This window comes from Triplophysa rosa, linkage group LG8, assembly GCF_024868665.1.
Source record: "Triplophysa rosa linkage group LG8, Trosa_1v2, whole genome shotgun sequence".
NCBI lineage: Eukaryota > Metazoa > Chordata > Actinopteri > Cypriniformes > Nemacheilidae > Triplophysa > Triplophysa rosa.
The window spans coordinates 9,417,322-9,443,092 of NC_079897.1; the positions used below are offsets into that span (position 1 = coordinate 9,417,322).

A 25,771-nucleotide genomic window follows, 5' to 3' on the forward strand; every position below is an offset into this window, starting at 1 on the left:
CTTTATTTTATAATATTAATAAAGCACGGCTATGAAAACACCAAAAACGTAGAAAGGCAAATAACTCCAGAAACATCCTGGGTTTAAAACTGTGCTTTATAATGCTTCTGCATTTTCGTTGATTGGATTACAATTGTCTAGTCTCTCTTTGCTATCGACCTTTTTCTTGATGTCTCCATGGAGTCACATGCAAGTGACTTCCTGTTTGATGCTTCGCACTTCTGTTTTGTATTTGTTACTATGTTAGAGAACATTTCTGTTAATGGTTAATGATAAAGTTTCTCAAATAATTTTTGCGGTAAAAGGCTGTCACAACCGCCACAGAAAGCTCAGAAAACTTTACGTTATGTAAATTACAATTAAAGACAGATCGGTCATAGGTCTGAACACTGCACTGTGCACGTGCACAGATAAGGCTCAACCTGTGCCCTTTTTGCCTTCACACTCTGAAGTGTCCTTTTGTGGTGTTTTTTTTTTTTTATTGGTCACCCTTTATGTCTGTCTGCCTGTTTTACAAATATTTAGCCAATGAAAGGTTAAAAAGAGCTTGTGACTAAATCTTGTTGGATACGCTCCAACTGTCAGTAAAACCTTGTGGCTCCACCCCAGCAGCTGAACGTCTGAAAGTACAGCGTTTTCTTAACACAAGAAACATTATTTCTAAAATGTTCATTTTTATGTATTTGAGGTCTGAGAATTTGGGACTGGAAAGGGATAGCATTTGCCTGCACTTAATAGCTTTTTCACACAATAGCATTTCATCTTTTATAAATTAGATTTTGGCCAAATGTATTTTACAACAAAAAAACAGCAGCCATATAACTACAACAACGTTGTAACCTGTTGCTTAAAACTGTGATGTCACCGTTTTAATGATGACGGATGAAATGCACATTTGCACACATTCGCTGGTCAAGAACCTCGTAACATTAACTTTAACTGCAGTTGAATTTGACACAAAGCGAGAAAATTTCTAAGAAAAAAATCTAAGAAATGTATTTTTTAATTTATGATTGATGATACACTTCATTTATTAATCAATTGCACCCTGATAGCACACATGCATCTGGCAGACATCTATTTGATGTCTGCATTTTCATCTGCAAGACATCTGGCAGATGCTGATTGCTCATCTGCCCTACATCTCTGAGACGTCTGCTGTCAGATAGACGTCTGTAAGATATGTAAGATATGTTTTCAGAATAATGCGTTAAAAGAAACGCTAAGTTAAAAAAGAAAGAAAATAACGTTAGCGAGCTGAAAATGTATGTGGAGGACATTTCTTATGTTACGATTAATATAGTATTTGGTTTAAAAATACTCACCTTATTTGTTAAAAAGGTTACCTGGTTTGTTCTGTTACCCTCTAATGTGTTGTGTGGATTTTCCTGTGTTTTTCCTGAGAACTTAGAAGATGCTTGAGTCTGGGCACTCTGCCGTGAGACCAGATTGGTCGAGTGTTGCAGTGAAGTTTGTCCATATATATTTATATATATATTTGTTTATGTGACACACTGGGGTGGTACTCTCATTTTAAAGTGGAAGGATTGTATGCAATCGGATAGTTTTCTTTTAATTATTATCTGAAGTTATAGAAATAATAATACATATAGGCCATTGTGAAGGCCTGTACATTAAAAAATCCACAATAAACAGTCCTGATATTGTATGAGTGACACACTGAGGTGGTATACTCTCATTTAAAAGTGAAATAAGTCTGTGGAATCAGATAGTTTTCTTTTAATATTTATCTGAACTTATAGAATATACATATATGGACATTTTGAAGGCCTGTACATTACAAACTCCACAATAAACAGTCCTGATATTGTTTATGTGACACACTGAGGTGGTATACTCTCATTTTAAAGTGGAATGAGTATGTGCAATCGGATCATTTTCTTTTAATTATTATCTAAAATTATAGAAATAATAATACATATAGGCCATTTTGAAGGGCTGTACATTAAAACATCCACAATAAACTGTCCTGATATTGTTTGTATGACACACTGAGGTGGTATACTCTCATTTTAAAGTGGAATGAGTATGTGCAATCGGATCGTTTTCTTTTAATTATTATCTAAAATTATAGAAATAATAGTACATATAGGCCATTTTGAAGGCCTGTACATTAAAAACTCCACAATAAACAGTCCTGATATTGTTTATGTGACACAATGAGGTGGTATACTCTCATTTAAAAGTGAAATTAAGTCTGTGGAATCAGATAGTTTTCTTTTAATATTTATCTGAACTTATAGAATATACATATATGGACATTTTCAAGGCCTGTACATTAAAAACTCCACAATAAACAGTCCTGATATTGTTTGTATGACTCACTGAGGTGGTATACTCTCATTTTAAAGTGGAACGAGTATGTGCAATCAGATCGTTTTCTTTTAATTATTATCTGAAGTTATAGAAAAAATAATACATATAGGCCATTTTGAAGGTGTCATGGTTCTGCTTCTTTTAGTCTTGGGTTTCCTGGTCCTGAGGCAGAGCCACGACAAAGTCTTTGATTATGTATGGAGAGAAACATATTATTGTCCTTTTGACAATAATATGCGTTCTCTCCAGTGTCTTGTCATTGGCCCCGCCCCTCTCGTTTCCCGTAATACTTCCCGGCCGTGTTCCATTACCCTCACATGCCCTGTGTCATTATCTCTCGTTTGTCTTTCCTATATATACCCTCTTGTTTCTTTGTCCTGGGCTCGTGGATTGTTTGTATGTGCGTTCATGTGCTTTGTTACCTCGTGTTCATGCGTCCTTGTCTTGCCTCATCCTTGCGTTTGTCCCTGAACGTGAGTTTGTTAGTTTTGCTTTAGTTTCTGTTTTGCCCCATAGCGGGAAGTTTTTCTTTATCCTTTTGAGAAGCCTTTTGTTATTGTTTTTGTCTTCGTTACCCCTCGTGGGTGTTTTGTTTCTGTTTAGTGTTTTAATAAAATCTGTTAACCCCTTCATCCCCGCTGCCTGCGCTTGGGTTCTTCAGCCACGGAAGTCGTGACAGAATCCACGAGCCATACTAAGAACCCAGTAGGCGGCATGGACACTGGACGGTCCCACCTATCTCGCCTCCTCTGCGGAATCCGCCAGGGGAGCGAGAGCTTGGACGAATATGTGGAGAGGTTCCTGGACGTTGCAGAGAATGGCGTCTTTGGGGAGGAGGAGCTTGCCGTGCTTTTCAACTCCGGTCTCAGGAATCCACTCTCGAGGGCGGAGATGAGGGCGTTGGGGCCACTGGACTTCAACGCTGTGTGGCTGTCCGCCGTGGAGCGGTCGGAGTCCACGGTCTCAACATATTCCAATTACCCATCTCCGCTGGTCATGATCCCTGAGGGTGGTTTCCTGCAGATCGGGGTTGTGGGCATCGCCATGCCATCCTCCTCACCCTCGGCAGCTTCTCCACCGTCCATCAGCCTCGTTGGCAAGCGGGGGAGGCGAGCGTCCTGGGGATCCACCTCCGAGGAGTCCCAGCCGGAGCCAGCCGTGCCTTATACATCCTTCCTTCAGCCGACCACCAGGCGGGTGGCTCGGTGGAAGAAGAAGAGGCAGCGGCGGGCAGCGTGGACTACAATCCAGCCGGTGCAGCAGCCGACGTCCCAGCCGGTGCAGCCGACGTCCCAGCCGGCGTCCAGTCTGGTGCAGCCGGTGCCCAGTCCGGTGCAGCCGGTGTCCAGTCCCGTGTCCTGTCCAGTCCGGTGCAGCCGGCATCCCGTCCGGTGGTGCAGCCGGCGTCCCGTCCGGTGGTGCAGCCGGCGTCCCGTCCGGTGGTGCAGCCGGCGTCCCGTCCGGTGGTGCAGCCGGCGTCCAGTCCGGTGGTGCAGCCGGCGTCCAGTCCGGTGGTGCAGCCGGCGTCCAGTCCGGTGGTGCAGCCGGCGTCCAGTCCGGTGTTGCAGCCGGCGTCCAGTCCGGTGTTGCAGCCGGCGTCCAGTCCGGTGTTGCAGCCGGCGTCCAGTCCGGTGTTCCAGCCGGCGTCCAGTCCGGTGATCCAGCCGGCGTCCAGTCCGGTGATCCAGCCGGCATCCAGTCCGGTGATCCAGCCGGCGTCCAGTCCGGTGCAGCCGGCGTCCAGTCCGGTGCAGCCGGTGATCCAGCCGGCGATCCAGCCGGCGTCCCAGCCGGGATCCAGCCGGCGTCCCAGCCGGTGCAGCAGCCGGCGTCCCAGCCGGTGCAGCAGCCGGCCTTCCAGCCGGCGTCCCAGCCGGTGCAGCAGCCGGCGTAAAGCCCTGTCCAGCCAGCCTTCCAGCCGGCGTCAAGCCCTGTCCAGCCGGCCTTCCAGCCAGCGTCAAGCCCTGTCCAGCCGGCCTTCCAGCCGGCGTCAAGCCCTGTCCAGCCGGCCTTCCAGCCGGCATCAAGCCCTGTCCAGCCGGCTTTCCAGCCGGGTCCCAGCCTTGTCCCGCCGACGCTCAAGTCGGCAGTTCCCCCCAGGACTCCGCGCCCTCGAGCGCAGCCAGGGATTAAAACTGTCCCCCCCATGAACCTTGTTGTTCCCCCCCTCCCCTCCCTTGTTTATTGTTTTTATTGTCCCACCCAAGTCCCATTGTTGTTTTGTCTTGTCTGCCCCTGATTTTGTTCTCCATGTTTTGTCTGTTCTTGTCTCTGTCTCAGTCTGCCTTGTCGAGCACCTGGAGGTGCCCATTAAAGGGGGGGCTTCTGTCATGGTTCTGCTTCTTTTAGTCTTGGATTTCCTGGTCCTGAGGCAGAGCCATGACAAAGTCTTTGGTTATGTGTGGAGAGAAACATATTATTGTCCTTTTGACAATAATATGCTTTCTCTCCAGTGTCTTGTCATTGGCCCCGCCCCTCTCATTTCCCATATTACTTTCTGTTTTGCCCCATAGCGGGAAGTTTTTCTTTATCCTTTTGTTATTGTTTTTGTCTTCGTTACTCCCTCGTGGGTGTTTTGTTTCTGTTTAGTGTTTTAATAAAATCTGTTAACCCCTTCATCCCCGCTGCCTGCGCTTGGGTTCTTCAGCCACACAATTCGTGACAGAAGGCCTGTACATTAAAAGGCCTGGGTTATAGCCTTCGATTGTAGTGCAATTAAGGTTCTTTTTTTTACTATATGTGACCCTGGACAACAAAACCAGTCGTATGGGTCAATTTTTCGAAATTGAGATATTTACATAATCTGAAAGCTAAATAAATAAACTTTCTATAGATATATGAGTTGTTAGAATAGGACAATATCTGGCTGAGATACAACAGTTTAAAACTCTGGAATCTGAGAGCGCAAAAAATCAAAATATTGAGAAAATTGCCTTTGAGGTTGTTAATCAGGGGCACTGTGGCAGACCATCCACTCACAAAAATAAAGTTTTTATATAATTAAGGTAGGAAATTTACTAAATATCTTCATGGAACATGATCTTTTGATGATTTTTGGCATAAAAGAAAAATCGATCATTTTGACCCACACAATGTATTTTTGTCTTTTACTAAAAATGTTCCCGTGCTACTTAAGACTGGTTTTGTGATCCAGGGTCACATATATCGTTTTATGGGTAAAATTATATATAAATATATTACATTTTCTAAATGCATTTGTATTTTAATTAATTCACAATCAACAGACTGAAACCGCGTTCGCCATAGATCGCTTTTATTTTGAAATCGCAGTGATTTAAGGCAGTCGGCGCTGACTTTTTTCTCAGAAAGTCGTGTAGTTGATGATGGGTATAGACTCGTTTTTTTTATCTGAACACTCCAGTCGGAGGATATCAAGGCATGTTTGATATTTTGAGCTGATTTTACAACACATACCGCGTGTATCTACACAGTACCACATTTAAACGTGCATCAGAGACATCACTGTGTATGTGCGGTGTGAGAAATCACAGGATGCCAGATTTTACCAAAGAAAAACAACGGAAAACCTTGTATAAAAAGAACAAATGTAAACCCAGCTAACATAAGGCTGGCAGACCAGTGGCGGGACACCGGTGGCAAAGTTGGTGGTCCACCGGCGGGAACCACCTGCGGGGCACTGGCTTTTTGCTCATCGTTTTTCCAGCTGTCCACCGGCGGCAGCCGCCATATTTCCGCCAGTGGTCCGCTGCTAAGCCGCTGTTTTATCATTAATGTTTCCTGGCGGCCCACGGTCGGTCCGCGGTTTATAATCGTTAAATCACGCTAACCAAAATGTCAACTGCAAATTTAATATTTTAACAGATTAAATACACAAATGCATTACATTTATCAGACCAACACACAAATACAGTATTTGTACCCATATGGAAGTTACCTGTGTTTTTTTACAGCATTTGCAGTAAGACCATACAAAATCTACTACAATGATTGATTGTTGTAGCAAAACCACAATAACTATGACATTACAACATATAGAAAACATATACAGACTTTCACCATGGTTTCAAAAGCATCAGAACCATTTTTAAAACATTGATTTGAAAAAAGAAAAAAAATATGATTACATGGTTGCAGTGTTACAGTAAAACCCAGGATAGCTGTCGTAAGGGTATAGAGCTTAACAATGCACGTTTCAATGTTACAATCAAAAAATATATCCTTTAATCAGCCAGAGGTGGCTGTGACTCACTGAGAAACAACAAAGTGATGTTCATATCACAATAGCTCTAATACAAGTCATGTGTTTAAAGTAATGTTCAGTTAAACAGGCAATATTATTATAGGTTAAGTTTGCAGATTTTCAACCCATATCCGGCAATTTTTTTGTGGACAAGTAAATGGGAATATCTCAGTAACTAAAAAAATAAGGGTAAACATTGTCCAACATTTACATATATAGCCATTATTGTAACAATACAAAGTGGATTGACAATCAGCAAACTTTCATAGGCAGTGTAATCAGGCAGTGATTACAATATTTGGCAGGTTTTTTGCCTTAATTTGTACAGTATAGTACGAGAGAGAGGACAGGAAACGAAGTGGGAGAGAGAAGGTGGTGGGGTCGGGAAAGTACCATGAGCAGGGAATCGAACTCGGGTCGCAGCATGTCGAAGCGGTGTCAGAGCACTGCCCACGAGGCTATCAGCTCCTACATATTTGGCAGTTTTGTATGTCCATCTATAGTTGCCATCATCTGAAGTCTTTGTGAGTGTTGGCATCATCTGAAGTCTTCACACGAGATGCTGTATCCAATCTGGAGCTGCCGTAATCTTAAAGTGTAAACCCTGACAGATTGAAACAGGAAAGCAAAAGGAGAAAGATTAGCACTGCTGCTGTTCATAATATTATTTTAAGCAAAAGATGATCATGTTCACTTTTTACTATTTCATTTATGAAGAACAAGGTTACAAGATGTGTTATGGGAATGCTTAACTAAATCTGAAAAAGCTCTGGCTCTTTTAACGGACTCTGATATCCTGGATACTACCAATAGTCCAGAGTTTGTGATTTATCTTATTTTGGAATTATCTGGTTTAATAGCCATCAGGTTTTTTCTAGGTCCCTTAGTAAATTTGTCATCATAATTTGAAGAACTGGAAAGTCTCTATGGAACAAACTACCTATGCAATAGTATCATTTAAGTGGGAGGAACAAGCAATCATAACTATAATTTACACTACCATTCAAAGGGTTCAGACTTTTTTATTTCTCTCATTATATGAATATATTGTAAACTGTACTTTATCGTAAACTGAATTTTCAACATCATTACGCCAAAGTTCAGTGTCACATGATCCAAGTGACAATTTTGTTGCTCAAGACACTGAAGACTGGAGTAATGATGTTGAAAATTCATACTTGCATCACAGAAATATGTCATGATTCTCGGGTGAGGTGAGACACAGTGACAAGGAGAGTGGACCCAAACGCAGACAGCGGTTAAGGGGTTAACATGACATTTAATAACAAAGACAAAATACAAAACAAAGACCCACGTGGGGGTAAACATAACAAAACAGAGGAACAAGAACAAGACTAACTAAACTGACAAGACTAAATTAATAACACATCACATAGGGACACAATAAACTAGACTAACTAACTAACATGACCAGAACTCACCCACACGACACAGTGCAGGTGTGGGTAATAAAACACTCAGGGAAAGATAACAAGGAAACGAGAGGGGCGGGGCCAATGACGAGACACTGGAGAGAACGTATATTATTGTCAAAAGGACAAAAATATGTTTCTCTCCACACATAACCAAAGGCTTTGTCATGGCTCTGCTACAGGACCAAGAAAAACATGACTAAATGAAGCAGAGCCATGGCAGAAGCCCCCCCTTTAATGAGCACCACCAGGTGCTCACCAAGGGGTAGACGGACGAGACAAGACCGACTGAGACAGAGACAAGACCGACTGAGACAAAGACAAGAACAGACAAAACATGGAGAACAAAATCAGTGGCAGACAAGACAAAACAACAATAGGATTGGGGTGCGACAATAAAAATAACAAACAAGGGAGGGGGGGTGGGGCCAAACAAGAGTTCAGGGGAGGCACTGTCTTAATCCCCGGCTGCGCTCGAGGACGCGGAGTCCTGGGGGATTCTGTGGGGGAAGTCCTGGGGGAACAGTCTTTGACCCTGGGAGTTTCCGGCTGGACAGGGCTTGACGCCGGCTGGACAGGGCTTGACGCCGGCTGGAAGGCCGGCTGGACAGGGCTTGACGCCGGATGGAAGGCCGGCTGGACAGGGCTTTGACGCCGGCTGGAAGGCCGGCTGGACAGGGCTTGACGCCAGCTGGAAGGCCGGCTGGACAGGGCTTGACGCCGGCTGGAAGGCCGGCTGGACAGGGCTTGACGCCGGCTGGAAGGCCGGCTGGACAGGGCTTGACGCCGGCTGGGACGCCGGCTGCACCACCGGCTGGGACGCCTGCTGCACCACCGGAGACTTGGAGTGAACTGAGACCCCTGGCTCCGACCGGTTAATGGCATATCTGACCACATTCTCGAAGCGCAGCGGCCTCAGCATCCTCATCTCCGCCCGCGAGATCGGATCGTTTAGGCCACCGTTGTAAATCACCGTTAGCTCCACCTCACCAAAAGCCATATCCTCTGCAGCCTCCAGGAACCTCTCGGTGTACTCCACCATGTCAGCCTCACCCTGACGGATGCTACAAAGGAGGTGAGCCTGGCGAGATCGGAGGACGTCCATTGTGCCGCCTGCTGGGTTCAGCGTTGGCTCGGTGATTCTGTCACGATTTGCGTGGTGGAAGAACCCAAGTGCAGGCAGGCGGTGTGTAAGGGGTGAACAAAAACTTTATTTACAAGACAAAGGGAACAAAGCAAAACACCCACGATGGGGAAAACTGAACTAAGAATATACAGTATATACTGTGTATATAAATGGGTAAACAAAAACTTCCCTCAAGGGGGCAAAAACGAGAACTAAGTAATAATCAAACTAACAAGCAAACAAGACAAGAGACTCACTGGGAAGCAAAGACAGCGGCCGAGGTACAAACTGGATACAATCACCGAGCACAGGACAATGAAACATGAGGGCATTTAAAGGGAACACAAACGAGGGATAACGACACATGGCAGGTGTGGAACATAGGAATTGAAGCAGAAACAAATGAAGCAGAGCCATGACAGAAATAAATTACACTTTACTATATATATTCAAAAAGAAAACAGCTCTTTTACAGGTGCTGGTCATATAATTAGAATATCATCAAAAGTTGATTTATTTCACTAATTCCATTCAAAAAGTGAAACTTGTATATTATATTCATTCATTACAAACAGACTGATATATTTCAAATGTTTATTTCTTTTAATATGATGATTATAACTGACAACTAATGAAAATCCCAAATTCGGTATCTCAGAAAATTAGAATATTACTTAAGACCAATACAAAGAAAGGATTTTTAGTTAGTTGGGGCTACTTAGTTGGGGCTCCTTTTGCCTGAATTACTGCAGCAATGCGGCATGGCATGGAGTCGATCAGTCTGTGGCACTGCTCAGGTGTTATGAGAGCCCAGATTGCTCTGATAGTGGCCTTCAGCTCTTCTGCATTGTTGGGTCTGGCATATCGCATCTTCCTCTTCACAATACCCCATAGATTTTCTATGGGGTTAAGGTCAGGCGAGTTTGCTGGCCAATTAAGAACAGGGATACCATGGTACTTAAACCAGGTACTGGTAGCTTTGGCACTGTGTGCAGGTGCCAAGTCCTGTTGGAAAATGAAATCTGCATCTCCATAAAGTTGTTTGAAATATCATTTATGAATGGACATTTAACATGCAAACAGTTTAAAATTGTTCTCAAATTACTGAAATCGGAATGTGCATTTAATAATTTTGTAAACTGACTGAAGTTAAACTTAATTGATATTGTGTCATTTTTACTAGTCTAATAGCTTGTTATCTGTGCTCAGTATCTGAATAGTTGGGGATTTAAAATAATTAATCAACATGGATCCAAAAAGGTCAGAAATATGTATACTAGATCAAGTAATTCAGGCTCTTGAAAATGAAAAGGCACAGTTAGAGGAGAATTTGGAAACTGAACTTGATGTCTCAAACAGACAAAAAATAGAAGAACGAATAGCTGAGATTAATGCAGATCTTCAAGCTAACGAAGTGAGACTCCAGGAGTTATCCTCACAAGATGAATCAGGGCTAAGGCGATCAGAGCGAGACAGGCGCCCTACAGATAAAATGCTTGAATTGAGACAAGACGAGATAGCAAAAAGGGAGCAAAAGTTTATGTTCACATATGTAAACTTTAAAGCTGAAGTTCAGCTTGTCAGATCTAAACTAAAAGAGGAATGCCCTAAAACAGAGCTGGAAGATATGAAGGTGGCTTTGGAGAAATATGAGGCAGAATTAAAACAAGTATATGAGAGTAAGCGAGCTTTTAACCTCCCATCCCAAGATATAAAAAGGAGAATGGACAGTTGCACCTCTGTTGCTAGTGAATTAACTGCAGTAGTGAAGAGCCGTTGTGCAGAGGTTGGAACTAACGAGTTTGATGCAGCGGCAATAAAAGAAACACTTCGTCAGTTGCTCCAAAGACATGATGCCAGGTCAATTTATGGATAGACTGTGTCACGAGCCGAAAGAGATAGTCAACAGGGAAGTCATGTGTCAGTGAAAAGGGCAGAAGCAGCAGCACGCTTAGCTGCAAAACGTGCTGAACTAAAAAGGGAAAAGGAAATTTCAGACCAAAGAAAGGAGGTGCTAGCACAACAAGAGAAGTTGAAAATGCTGGAGGGTCAAAGGGATCTTGAAGCCATGGAAGCTGAATATACTGTGTATGAGGAAGAGGAATCAAAACTGAATGCTAAAATAGGTGATACAAAGGAAAGCATGGCTTTGCCTCCTTGTCAGCAACCTCTGCAACCTCATGACACTTCAGGCGCCCAGGTTCCTCAAGAACCTTTAGTCCAACCTTCTGCTGGAATTAAGCTAGATCCAAAAATAAGTGAGGTTCTATTAGTTAAAGCTATAAAGGAGTCCCTAGCCATCACTAAACTTCCCGCACCAGAACCATGCATGTTCACAGGTGACCCTCTCAAATTTATTGAATGGCGCACATGCTTTAAAGCTTTAATCGAAACCAACTGTGTGAACCCACCACAAAGGCTGTTCTATTTGAAAAGGACCGTCCATCAGGAGAAAGGCTAGAAGCTTCACCTGATGAAAGAGTTTCCACTAGCTTATGTAATATGGGAATTGATGACTATGATCGCACTTCAATGATTGTTCCAGTGTGGCTCTCTTGTGCAACTAAAGACAGCCCAGAAACCCTAGTCTAGCATTACTGGACACACAAAGCAGTAATACATTTATCAGTCAGGACATCTGCGACAAACAGCCAGCAAACACAGAACATGTGAAATTAAAGCTGTCCACAATGACTGATAGAGCTGCGATAGAGCACTATCAGAGAGCAGTTGGACTAAGAGTGAGAGGTTATAGTCTGCAAGAGTACATCGAGTTGCCACCCGTATACACTCGAGAGTACATTCCCTTGGAACGAGATAGCATTCCTACTTGCAAGAAGGCTCAGAGATGGACACACCTGCTCAGTGTTGCAGACCAGTTGCCAGAGTTGTTGGATTGTCCTGTAGGGCTTCTAATTGGCTATGATTGTCCAAGGGCTCTGAAGCCAACCCAAGTGATATCAGGGAAGGATCACGAACCATACGCAGTCAAGACAGACTTAGGCTGGAGTATAGTGGGATCCATATTACCCAATACTTGCTCTAATAATGAATCAGGTTTCTGTCATCGCATTTCTGTGAAAGAACTCTCAGCCATAACACCTGCCTCTATAATCAGGACGTTGGAGGCAGACTTTCGGGATACAGACACTAACAGAAAGACAATATCTCAGGAGGACATTCAATTTCTTCAACAGATGGATGAAAGAGTTAAACACAACAGAGAAGGACATATGGAAATACCTTTACCTATCAGAGAACGTCCTCAATTACCAAACAATAAGCAGCTTGCTACGGTTCGTTTAAAACATTTGAAAAGAAAACTGGAGAGAAGTCCTAAGTACAGAGATGACTATGTGGAATTTATGGATCGTGTCTTTAAAGATGGTGATGCAGAACAAGTTGATGCCACACCAGAATAGGGCAATATGTGGTACACTCCCCACCACGGGGTGTATCATCCCAGAAAGCCAGAGAAAATTAGAGTGGTATTTGACTGCTCAGCCAAATTTGAAGGTACGTCTCTAAATGACCACTTGCTCACAGGTCCAGACCTAACTAATGCATTAATTGGAGTGCTGTGTAGATTTTGTGAGCGTCACATCGCAATTACCTGCGATGTGGAGAAAATGTTCCACCGCTTTCATGTCACTCTTGAAGATCGTGATTTTCTACGATTCTTATGGTGGGAAAATGGAAACATTGAAAAGGAGCCTAAAGAATATCGTATGCGAGTGCATATTTTCGGAGCTGCATCTTCTCCAGGATGTGCAAATTATGGCATGAAATACCTTGACTGCAAATATGAAAAGGACTACCCACTGGCAGCAAGCTTCAATCGAAAAAATTTCTACGTGGATGATGGGCTCATCAGCGTTGAATCAGTTGAAAAGGCCAACAAATTGGTCAGTGAAGCGCAAGAAGTCTTAGCTAAAGGAAAACTGAGTTTACACAAATTTGTGTCCAACAGCAGAGAAGTCTTGAATGACATTAAAAAAACTGAACGTGCCAGTGCAGTGAAAGATGTGGATCTGAACTACAGTGAACTGCCAATGCAGAGTGTACTTGGAGTAAAATGGAATATAGAGTCTGATACGTTCTCATTCAAAGTCGATCTTGCTGAAAAGGCTGCCACTCGACGAAGAATTCTATCCACAGTTGCAAGTGTGTACGACCCATTTGGTTTTCTCGCCCCCTATATATTGACGGGGAAAAGAGTGCTTCAAGAGATGTGCAAACGGGGCGTAGGATGGAATGATTCTCTTCCTTCTGAGCTGATGCCAAAGTGGAATTCATGGCTCAATGACTTGGAGAATCTTCATAAAATCCAAATACCAAGATGTTTCATTCCTGAGAACATGGGCATCATCCAAAAAATAGAGCTGCATCATTTTTCCGATGCCAGCAAAAATGGTTATGGACAGTGTTCATATATCAGGGTTGTTGCTGACGAAAGAGTGCACTGTACGCTGGTCATGGGTAAGGCCAGAGTGGCCCCCACTAAGGTTTTCAGCATACCACGCCTTGAACTGACAGCAGCTACAGTCTCTGCTGCAGTAAGCAAAGTTCTTCGAGAGGAGCTTGATCTGAAAATAGATCAAGAATTTTTCTGGACCGATTTGCAGGTAGTATTGGGGTACATCAAAAATGAAGCACGACGCTTTCAGGTATTTGTAGCGAATTTGTATTATCATAGTTGAACTACATTATGGTTAAACTGCAGTTACTATAATGCAACTATGGTTAATTTGTGATTCCTGTGCTTTAATGCAAATTCTATAGCTAAACTATGCTCACTATAGTAAAAAATATCGATAATTTTCATAAGGGCTTTTATTGAGATATCAGCAGATCATGCAACGCATGTACTTTTCTGAAAATATGCACACAGGAATTGATAAGAGGAATTCAAATTTTAATCTCAAGTATCCGATTCCTGTTCCTTTCGATTCCGATCCGATTCCTAGCCTTTCGATTTTGATTCCAAATTGGAATTGATTTTCGATTCCCAACCCTAGTTAGAAGTGCGATGAGTGCTGTTCTTGCTCAGGCTAAAGGAAGATTGGATGACACCTCGTTGAGGACATTTTTCTATGAGGTGATGTCTATTGTGAACAATCGTCCACTTACAACAAACACAATAACTGACCCAAGAAGTGTTGAGCCGTTAACGCCTAATCAGTTACTCACCATGAAATCATTGGTGCCCCTTCCACCTCCTGGCAGATTTGTCAGTGAAGATTTGTATGCGAGGAAAAGGTGGCGGGGACTGCAGTACTACTTGTCTGAACAATTTTGGAGCAGATGACGCAAGGAATACCTGGCCAATGTAAGCCTTAGACAACAGTGGCATAAACCCAGAACAAATGTTCAAGTAGGAGATGTAGTAATTGTCAAGGAGGACAATGTTCTCAGAAATGAGTGGAGGCTGGCTAGGGTTGTTGAAGCAAATACAGATGATGATGGATTAGTCAGAAAGGTGAAGCTCCAAATAGGGCAAAGAAATTTAGTAAAGAAAGGTGAACGGTTGGTGCAAACTTCTTTTCTTGAGCGTCCAGTTCAAAAATTAGTGATAATAGTTGAGAATAATTCTTAAACTATGATTAAGATGGATGCATTAACATATAAAACAATGTTGTTAAGAAGTTCGGAATGTGACAGTTGTATGAATGTTTTGGAGTGTTTATGAAAGTGACAGCTTGTAGAAAATTTACAAGATTTGAATGATTTGATTAAAATATTGCTGACAGAAATCTTGGTAATTTTTGGTGGCAGTGTAGCTGTCACAGAATTAAAGTGTTTGTGTTTAAATTTCAGTTACTTTTATAAAAGCATTTTGTGGTGAATGTATTTTGTAATATATATTGTTAAATGTGTGTTTGGTGATGTAATGTTAAGCCATAATAATTTTGGTAAAGGTGACACCTACAGGTCAGCGAATTTAATGTCAGTTTGAGCATGTCACGTGTTAGGACCTTGTGACTTTAGAACCACAAGGAGAAAAGCATGGATTCAGTGTCTGACTTAAATAGGAATATTTGAAAATTAAGCACTAATGTCTCCTGAAATTCTGATTGGATGATGCACACGGTATGTTTATTATGTTTATTTTGGGGTTTCGTTGTCAATTTATATGTAATGTTCTGTGTATCAATATTGGTTTAATAAGTTGTCTATTTGTCATAAGCTTTGATATGGACAAAACATCGTCATAACAACTGTCTAAATGTAATTTTGTTCGTTTTTCAGTTTTTCACGTTGTCTATGGTGTATGATGCTGACCATTTGGAAGAAAAATAAAGCGTTAAGACATCAGTTGAAGCGTTCATGTTTTATAATCAGAAGAAAAGGCTTGGGAGCCATTATATCCATGTTTGTTTCGTTGGTCATGCGTCTCCTAGCAACGAGGCGCGTTTGTTGCATTCAGAAACTCTGCTAGTGTATGATACCAGTCGTGTAGTGTATTTTAGCATTAACCGTTTACGAAGTCGGCAAGTGTATGATGCATAGTTTTTAAAAATCTGTTCAGATCTTAAAAGTCGTGTAGTGTATTCCATAAGAGGAAAAGAAAAAAAGAAATGATTGTGTTTTGATGAGTATTCTTCTGTATTTAATTTAGAATTTAGCAGTAAAGTGTTTGAACTTTAGAATTAAACGAGACGTCCTTCCTAGGACATATTGGCAGAAGAGGAAACAGGAAGTACCACGTTGCTATGACAACACATTGCACTCGCACACCTGTCAAATTAATTAAAATGATTTCTACATGATTTTAAGAGGTAAAAAGTTGGTTACTTTCTACCCTAAACATTGGCAAAATAATTAAACAAATGTAGCATATTTTGCCTTACTGTTTTTAACGTTTAAAAATCACTAAACGTGACACAAATTGTAAACTTAACATTTAACATTACTAATCAAATGCCTATAAAGCATCCAAACGCCCCCTTCATTTCTAATAATATGCATTTGATTAGTAATGTTGCATCAAATATATTGAAATTGTTACCTGAGAACGTGGTGGATCCATCTTGCGTCGTTGAATACGTCGAGTCAGTTTCACTCAATAAAATGCCATGTAAGAGGTCGCATTTTCATTGGCCCGCCGTGGAAGCATATCCCTAAATGGTTGACTACTTTTTACAGCCTATAATGCCTGGAACACACAGGAGGACCTCTCGAGAGCAAGAGTACCAAAGGATTCATGGACGCACGGCACGCATTTTGAGTGCGCACACGCTCACTGAGCGAGAGGAGAGAAAAATCATAAGAGAGCAGCGTATAATTGAAAGCGCACGTCCAGTTTTGTGCATGAGCAAAGGAAATCGGCGTGAGAGCGGAGAGATTCGCGCGCTCGCATTACAAGAATGCGCTCGCGACATTTGTCATTAAAATAATGCCATAACAAACAAGTCTGGGGAAACGTTACAGAGTATTTCAAAATGACAATGGAAATGACTTGAAAGAACGCATAGTTTGCACACACAAGTGACATGAGACCAGAGGTGGACAGTAGTGGCCGGCCCAGCCGGCCCAGCTCAGACAATTCCATCCCCAGCCGAGAGCAAAGACGGACTACCTGTCACATAAATGCTAAATTTACAATACTTGGTATTTAATGCTAAACTTACATCACACGACAGCAGTTTGAAGTTATGGCTGCACTCAGTGACTTTGATTGGAGGTAGCTGGGTGGGTGTTGTGGGGAGTGGGGGGGCTTGTTGGTTGTGGTTCGGGGCGTTTCATTTGTTGGGACTGTGTGGATCTGGTCTGGTTGGTCTTGTTTTGTGGTCGATGTCGGACAACAGAGGAATAAAGTTAATTATGCCATTACTACTTTTCCCTGGTTGTTCCTCTGTTGTCTGTTGTTGATCGCGGAATGGACCGGGTTGGACCTGCACGGTTTCGGCGGGTGGGGCTTCCTGGGTCGCGGCTCGTGGGCTCTCCCTGTTCTTCGTGGACGTTGCTCGGTGGCTTTGGTCGGGGTCACTGAGTGCAGCCATGACACGTCAGAGGAGATCTGGCCCTCCCGGCTGAGCCTGGTTTCTCCCGAGGTTTTTTTTTCTCCATTATTCATCATTGGAGTTTGGGTTCCTCGCCACAGCAGAGCAGTGCAGTGTTGGCTTGCTCACGGGAGACTGCAATTATTTATTATTCATTTATTTATTAGATATTATTTATTATAATGATCTTGCTTGGTCTATAAACACCATCACTGTGCTGTGTTTTACCTTTCTGTGTTTTTCTTATTTGCTCCTGTAAAGCTGCTTTGAACAATGCACATTGTGAAAAGCGCTATATAAATAAAATGAATTGAATATGGTGACCCATATCCGAAATGTGACCTCTGCTTTTAACCCATCCAGAGTCCATCCTCACGCACATCAAGTGGTGAGCACACGTACACCCGGAGCAGTGGGGAGCTATCACTGCAGCGCCCGGGGGAGCAAGCAGGGGTAAGGTGCATTGCTCAAGGGCACCTCAGTCGTTACCCGCCGGCCCTGGGAATCGAACCGGCAACCTTCTGGTGTCTGACTCTCTAACCATTAGGCCACGACTGCCCCTAACAGTTAGCACGTTTATTTAAATAAAAATTCTTATTTATATACAGTATATATATCCTGTATTATTGTTTTAAACAGAAGAACTTCGTTTTGGTGAGCCTTTCTCTGCAAGCAGAGGTGTGAAAAAATTGAGCCGATCAGAATTCGCACCCTTTCTGACGTAGTTAGGAGTTCTTATTATAATATTACCGCCCTTAATCTGAACGTTTCCACCCATGGTGCTGCCACCATTTTCGCAAGCGACATACGTGTATCAGTTTCAACGCCATGGCAAATGTTCAAGCAAAGCGTGCTAACTGTTCTGTCATTGGCTCCACACACCAGCACAGAACACTAGTCCCAGCCTCAGAGACAAGAGAGCAATGGATTTATTATCAGATGTAAAAAGGTAACAAAGCTTTGGGTTGCCAGTAAATCACCACGCTCTCCACCACAAGCCAACAACCAAAATATTCAAATACACCCATATTTATAAAGTATGTGACGTCGCTCTATCTTCTGACTCCTCCTCTGCTTTTTGCTCCCTTTCCACCAATCACCATACGCCACGTTTATCTGCGTAGTTCCTGAAAAATAAAACCTTCTCAAAACATACATCCTGTGGTCGGTCTCTAGTATTGAGGAATGTTCTCCAGGGGCACCCTCCCCCAAGGAGTGGTCTCCTAAAAACAGTTTATTGTGGCCGGACAACACACCAACATTCTTAACATTCTTTTAGTAAAAAGAAAACACTTAATCATCTAATGTTTTTAATTATATAGCGTTGTTTCTTAATCCTATGATTCATTAAAACACATCACAACTCATGATTATACTTAGAACATATACAGTGGATTGATTCATAACATTTATTTTTCTTTGTGACTCTTTATATGTGTGTGTGTTTATCTAGATAATTTAGGACTCCAACCCCCAACTTTCTCTGTTTTCTTTGTTTGCCCAGGAACTTTCCACTGAGTGAAATAAAAAGCACATGACCAAAACACACAGCTTAATGAAACAAATGAAAGAAAACACTTATTGATTATATTGATATTTAAATCATACTTTTATCTAAAAAATATTCCCACAATTGTAGAATGTAGAATTGGGTAAATGTCCATGGGCATGGAATGACTTGCAAAGTGTACTTAAATTGGAGTCCTTACCAAGGTTGTGTATTTTTAAATGTATTTTGCATTCTGTTTTAAAAGAGTCTTGTAAGTGTTTTCCTTGATTTAAATTGTTATTAGTTTTAGTACTGAGTATTGCATGTCTTTGTTTTGTATGAAACTGTGTGCAGCTGTCTTGACCAGGGGCATGTTCAAGCTCAAACCGGTGCGCAACCTTTTACTACGGTTTCCGGGTTGAACGACACGTTTCCTGGAAACGGTTTGCAACGGTGTGCAACAGGGTTTGAGATGCGTTTCCTCTTGTTTGGTGGATGTGTCAAGAACGTAGTGCTGTAGTACTCGAGTCCGGTCCCAGACTCGAGACGTTTTTTTATGGTCTCGGACTTGTCTTGGACTCGTTGGTATTTGAACTCGGACTTGTCTCGGACTTGGTCATTGGTCTCGCAAATGTTCTAGTCGGTCTCGTCCGAGTCCAGCAATATATGTTTTATTTTCTCCTTCAAAACAAAACATTGATAGAGCAATATTCTTGTGATCCGAAAACTAATGATCCGAAAACTGTTGCCGACTCTCGACTCTAGAACGAGAGCTGTGCGTGCTCATAAGTTCTCTTTTCACACAGCAGTTCAGTGTGTGCTGTTGTTGTAATTAAATAACTCTGGTATATTGGTTCAAGTCTGCGGGACTGTCATGCACGCCAGAAAGTGAATAACTGAATTAATTTGTGGATAATATTAAGTGTTTACGGGAGACGCTAAACGGGAACGATTCAGCTGAACTGGTTCGACCGGTTCACTAAAAAGAAAGAACCGGTTCGAATGAATGATTCGTCCGCGGCGCGAACCAGCATCAATCATTCATCAGGCACGATGTCAGCGAGCAGCGGCATAATACAGATTGGTTTTACAAACCATAATAAATGTATCGACAGTGCGCTTTAAAGGAAACTTTTTGCAACAAAACTTTCCCCGAAACATGTGGGACAACATCCAATTTAGTAAGACACCTGCAAAGGCATCACAAAGAGAGGTAAGTTAATGCCATGTGTCAGAGTTAGCATTGCATTTGAGTATTTTAGAAAGTTCGGAAAGTAGGGCTTAAAGATAAGATTGATCGTATTTTTATTGTCATTGTGATTGTCATTGCTTATAAACGAGCTGTGGAGCCTCTGCTCTTTCTAGCGGCTCCACTATGGAACACGGGCAGGCGTGCGCACGCACGCACGCACACACACATGCACAGAAGTGTTCATTGCTGCACAACCTTGCTGTTAGGAGGGCTGATAAAAAAAGTTCCTTAAAAAGTAATAAACAGTTACACTTCGGCTTTGTGACTTTAGTGCTATACCTATATAGTAAAAATAAAATGACCTTATTTTATCTGCTTTTTGATCATTACAAACAATAATGAAAACGATTATCTTAGAATAGAAGATATGCTGTCTCTTGCATCACATAAATTATCAATAGTTAAGTATGTGTGTAACACACGTGCATAGACCACTTTCTAGCGCTTTGGACTAAATCAGAAGACAATATTCGCTCTTGAGCCAGCGTTGCAGCAAGACGAGGGAAATGATGACAGGAGACAAAACCTTAGTTGAGAAGATCAATATTCTTTGTTTGCCTTAACTTGCTTCCGTTGGGAAAGCCAACAACAGAAAAAACAAATGACAGCAACAAAACAGTACAAGACACAAGATAACCCTTTGTGTTTACCTTTCAGAACAATTTAAATAAAGGATGAAAAGCAAAGAAAATAAATAGAATAACAGCAATTTGAATAATAAATTTCAGGCAAGTTGTATAATGACACACCAATCGGAGTCCTTTTCAGGTAATTGTCTTTGATAGAAGTGACTCAAGCAACTTTAGCTCAGTTCAGTGTCCCTCGTATCCCTGTTTTAGCGTTCCGGCTAAAGAACGCAGATATGCAACTCAGTTCTTATTCACAGATGAATACGTGTGATCCTACCATTTCGATGAACATAAACTGTTATCCAAGCTCAAGAAAACCAGGTTGGCTCGCCAGTTTCCACCAATGTTGAACATTCCTCGTTGATGGCAGAAACAGTTTTAACTCAGAACTCCAAGAACCTTCTCATTCAATTTCAAAGGGAGATGTAGAAGGACCGGAAACAACCAGATGGGAAAAGATAAGAGGGAACAAAACAAAAACAAAAAAAACCCAACCTTGCAAAGACAAGGCAGAAAATCACAATTAATTACAATTAATTTCCATGTGAATACATTTACATTTCAAATTATCATCTTCAACACAACAAATGCTTTAAAATGCATCAAACACATTTCCCAGCACTTATTTCCCCTTTTTTTTCATTTCTTAACAGAAATATAACTATATTAATGAATAATAACGTCGTTGACTGACGTATGTGCACTCGATTAGTTCGTAGCTCATAGCACATGAGCCCGCATGGCTAGCAAAACTCCATGTGAGTTATGTTACACTCATCACACTCACAAAATTAGCAACAAGCATTAACGCTTTTAAACAGCATATCAGCATCAAACTTTTGGCGATAAAATTCACCTATAAACTCATTTCTCAACATATTTCACAAAACATACATCACAGTATCATTTAAGAACTCTTGACCCCGCAAAGACTAAAAAATACACAAATCATAACTAAATATGGTGATTTATGAGATCACTTACCAAGAATAAATCGATAACAATCAGAAATAATCTCGATGTATCAAGAAATCTGTTTTATGCAGTTTTCGTCGGATGAATCAGCTCAACTTCTCATTTAATCCTTGAAGTCAATACAACACGATTAGAACTATTTAAACAACTCTTTATTGTTAACGAAGCTTCAAAGTATGAATTCCAATAATTAATCTGGTATTTCTCACTTACTTTCTTGACTTTAGAACTGCAATTGACATGAATCACTGCTCAAGTGGCCATTTTTACCTGCTCCGTGAAGAGAGACTGTTTACCTCTACTCAGAACTAGAGATGATGCAACCCACTAAGGGCGGAGCTATTCCTAATAGTTTAATTTAATTATTTATTCAATTTGTGACATTTACTACGGTTTTTCTTTTAAGCAACATTTAACTTTTAAACATGAAAATAAATAAAATAAAATGTTTACATGCGCATCGAATTTCTTTTCTCTGTTTAAGTTTAATATGGGCTATAGTAACCTAGGTTACATGTGGTCTTGTAGTCATGATTTTTTTCTGTCTCTGTCTTGACTGTTTCAATTGGACTCGGTCTTGACTTGGACTCGACCTCTCTGGACTTGGACTTGACTTGGACTCGAACCTCTTTGGACTCGGACTTGACTCGGTCTCGACTAGTCCTGGTCTTGGACTTGTCTTGAACTCGACAATGGTGGACTTGACTACAGCCCTACAAGAACGTCAGCCCAATCAGCAGCAACATGTATAAATACCACGTGGAATTAAAGAGACAGCTTGCACAATGGGTTCAATGTAAAATCGTTTACAAGTGTGTCCGTTGCAGCTCGGTAAACGCAACAATTGAAGAAATTAGAAGACATGTTTGTTGTAAATTTGTCGACGTTCATAGTAAATATATAGCACATCAACATGGTGATGTAGTTGTTCATATTTTTAGATTCATTGCAAGGCATGTTATACCAAATGTGATGCACAATGGGATATTAAGTGCTTTACAAAATCTGAGAAAGAAAATACAAGTTATTTAAAAACTAAGAACTAGAAATAAAATAATTTATATTAGAATTTAGTACCAGGAGATTAAAAAAAGATAAGTAAATGGGGGCTGGGGGTTAGTCAGTAGTATGTGGAAAGATGTGTGCTTCCATTTCTGTTTCAGCAATCCCTTTGGAACAGGCTAGTGCATCGCATGGGCCTACTCAACTTCCACTAGGCATCCACATTCGCGCTGCACCACTGCATTTGCCTCTGGCTCCTGCACCAGTGCATTTGCCTCCTGCGCCACTGCATTTGCCTCCTGCGCCACTGCATTTGCCTCCTGCACCACTGGATTTGCCTCCTGCACCACTTGATTTGCCTCCTGCACCACTTAATTTGTCTGTTGCTGGATCATCACCTCCATGTGCTTCAAAGTGGGCACAAACCACAGTTAGGTTAAGGTTAAGTTCACTCCTAGCACAATTTGTCCATTTATATATTTTCTGTGACTTATCTATTTAAATGTGTGCTATAGATACAAAGCCATGGACACAATGCAACATTGCTTCTAATTTCTCTGACCAAGCAAATGGCTGAAGACTTTAAATCTCCTGTATTAAAGAAAGTAGAAGTGTGGAAAAAGGTAGCTGCACAAATGCTGGCAAAAGGATATGACTGGAGCAGAGGCATGTGACAATATTTCAGGCAGTTAAAACAGGTTTGTTTTGATACTGCATTTGCATTATTTTGGGATTAGGGCGACTTGAAGACATTTGCTATTACTGGTTTTCTATTATTAGATACAAAACAGTAGTGGATAGTAAGAAGACTGGGAGTGGTTCCAGCAGCTGGGTATTTTTCTCATCAATGGAGGACCTCCTGGCTAATGATCCCAGTGTGGTGCCAGTCCTGGTCGTGTCATCTTTTCCTGGTGATAATCTTTTCCATGTCAATTTATTTGTGCCACATCAACATGAATTAGCGTATCAGATGAGTGCAGTTTAATCAAAGAAAATGTTATATTCATGCTTTATAAAAATCTTATGCATTATTCAATCTTGTAAGTTTTAATTCAATCACTCAATGATGTCATAAAGTGGCCTCACTTTAGCATCCATGTTGGATACAAAGTCGCTCCAATTTTGTCATCTACTTTTACTGTGTAACTTGGTAATGTTGCTAACAATTTTATTTGAAGGATGTCTATTGTGTGGCTCAGGTAATTGGATGTTTAAAGTAGCTTTGTTGGCACATGACTCTAATTACAGTTGGATGCATTCATGTTAGTCCTTGTGAGAAATGTATTTGTTGGAGGAAAGTGATGTTTGCTGTGTTGATTATTACCATTTTGAGGCCACAAAGTTCAATCTTTCTTTCTACTCAGGATCTTCATCAGATCCAGTAACCACAGTACCATCAACTTCACAACCATGTATGCCACTGAGCAGAAGAGGCAGATGTCAGAACTCATGTCCCTGCAAAAGCAAGCACTGGAAGTGGCAAACGAACGTAACAACATTTTAAAAGACTTTGTTTCTGCTTTGACGAAGAAATAGAAACTTGTGTTTTCTGCTTTTCTCACATTCTGCTGATGGTTAGATTCTATTTTGTTTGTTTAAAGGCATGATGTACAGTATAAGCTGAAGAAAATACATGCAATCTTGATCATTTCACCTTTGTGGCTTTTTATTCAATATTTTATTTTAAACATCTGAAATCTTAGGTGACCTGGAGTATTTTCAGGGTGTCCTGCTTGACAATCATTGTCATCCACCTCACAATCCTCAATTTGGCGGCCTTCCTCCCTCAAGAGGAAATTGTGTAGGACACATGCAGCTGTGATAACCACTGGTACTTTTTTAAGGTCTTCCATGGGCAAGTACTTCAGTCGTCTCCATTTCCCCTTCAGAAGGCCAAATGCCCTTTCAATCACAACTCTAGTTGAGATGTGGAGTGTGTTAAAAAATTTTGCCTTTGGGATAAGTGCCCATTATCTGTATGGTGTAATGAGAGATGTGCTGAGCGGATATGCGGAGTCTCCAAGCAGGTGGTAGTCCCTTCTCATTACATCCTGGAGATGACCATTTAATGGGCACTTCCGAAACACCCTAGCATCGTGCACAGACCCCGACCAACCTGTGTACATTGCTTGGAGTTGAATACTTGCATGTCCTTTCCTGTTTATGTAACTGTTTCTATGGAGTGTGGATGCTGGGATGGGAATGTGTGTACCATCTATTGCTCCAATGACTCCAGGGAAGCCAGTTTTGTCCAGAAAGCCATTTGCCAGGTTTGCGAACTCATCCTCTCTAGGCCATTGAATGTATTCATTTCTCAGTGTACAAAGGACCTTGCAAATGTCAGAGAAAATATAATGAAGGGTTCCTTTTGACATATCAAATAGGTCTGCAACACTCCTGAAGCTCTCTTGGTTTGCCAACAACCAAATAGAGCACAGCAATTTTTTCAGGGTGTCGAAGGTTAGGTTTACCACGAAAGGACCAACTTTCTCACAGAGAACCTGTAGAAAAGTATGTGCATAATTTATAGTACAAGTATCTACATCCCTATAATGTTGTAAATAAACTGACACAAATCTTGGCTGTTGTAAGATACACATAATGCTATATACAGCGGGAATTTGGTAAGTGAATGTTTAATCAAAATAAATCCACAAGAGCAAGTATATTGTTTGCACGAGTTTATTTAAATCACAGAATAAGAGCACAAGTATAGATCTGGACCTTTTTTAAGTCTTTCAATATAATTTAGTAATTGCAATGTCTTCTGGTCCATATCCTTTCCTTAGGAGGTGTGCTAGACACAGATTAATTTAATAATAAAAAATACTATACAAATGTAAATATTTTACTATTGTATTGTGGAGTGTCACTTTAATAAACTGTTATATCATCCTTTGATGGTAAATATTACAATATCAAAGCACAACAACACTGATCAGCAGCAGTGACAAGCCTAAAACTCATAATAAAATAATAAGGTCATAGATCATAAGGAGGTAAGAAGCGGATTATCCTTCACCTGAAATGTTTTTTTATTTTCATCCTGAAATGCGAGGCAAATGTTGGATCACAGTAATTAGGAACCACAGCTTCCACAAATCCTCTTACTCGATTGGGATGTACGAGGCAGAATCCGGCTCCGCAAATTCTTCAAAAAGAACTCAATTCAATTCAATTTTATTTATATAGCGCTTTTCACAATGTGCATCGTTCCAAAGCAGCTTTACAGGAGCAAATAAGAAAAACACAGAAAGGTAAAACACAGCACAGTGCATGGTGTTTATAGACCAAGCAAGATCA

The 25,771-nt window shown here is 41.3% G+C and overlaps 1 protein-coding gene across 1 annotated transcript; it reads left to right on the forward strand.

Annotated features, from left to right (window-relative positions):
- The first annotated feature begins 10,898 nt into the window (after positions 1-10,898).
- LOC130558657 (uncharacterized) lies at positions 10,899-23,981 on the forward strand. Its single transcript, XM_057341212.1, has 4 exons — positions 10,899-15,208; positions 22,630-23,166; positions 23,249-23,379; positions 23,833-23,981. The coding sequence occupies exon 1, from the start codon at positions 12,547-12,549 to the stop codon at positions 13,816-13,818; it is 1,272 nt and encodes a 423-aa protein (XP_057197195.1). The 5' UTR covers positions 10,899-12,546; the 3' UTR covers positions 13,819-15,208; positions 22,630-23,166; positions 23,249-23,379; positions 23,833-23,981.
- Positions 23,982-25,771: the final 1,790 nt, after the last annotated feature.

Coding starts and splice junctions, on each gene's coding strand:
- LOC130558657 (XM_057341212.1), top strand. CDS start 12,547: ATGTGGTACACTCCCCACCACGGGGTGTATCATCCCAGAAAGCCAGAG.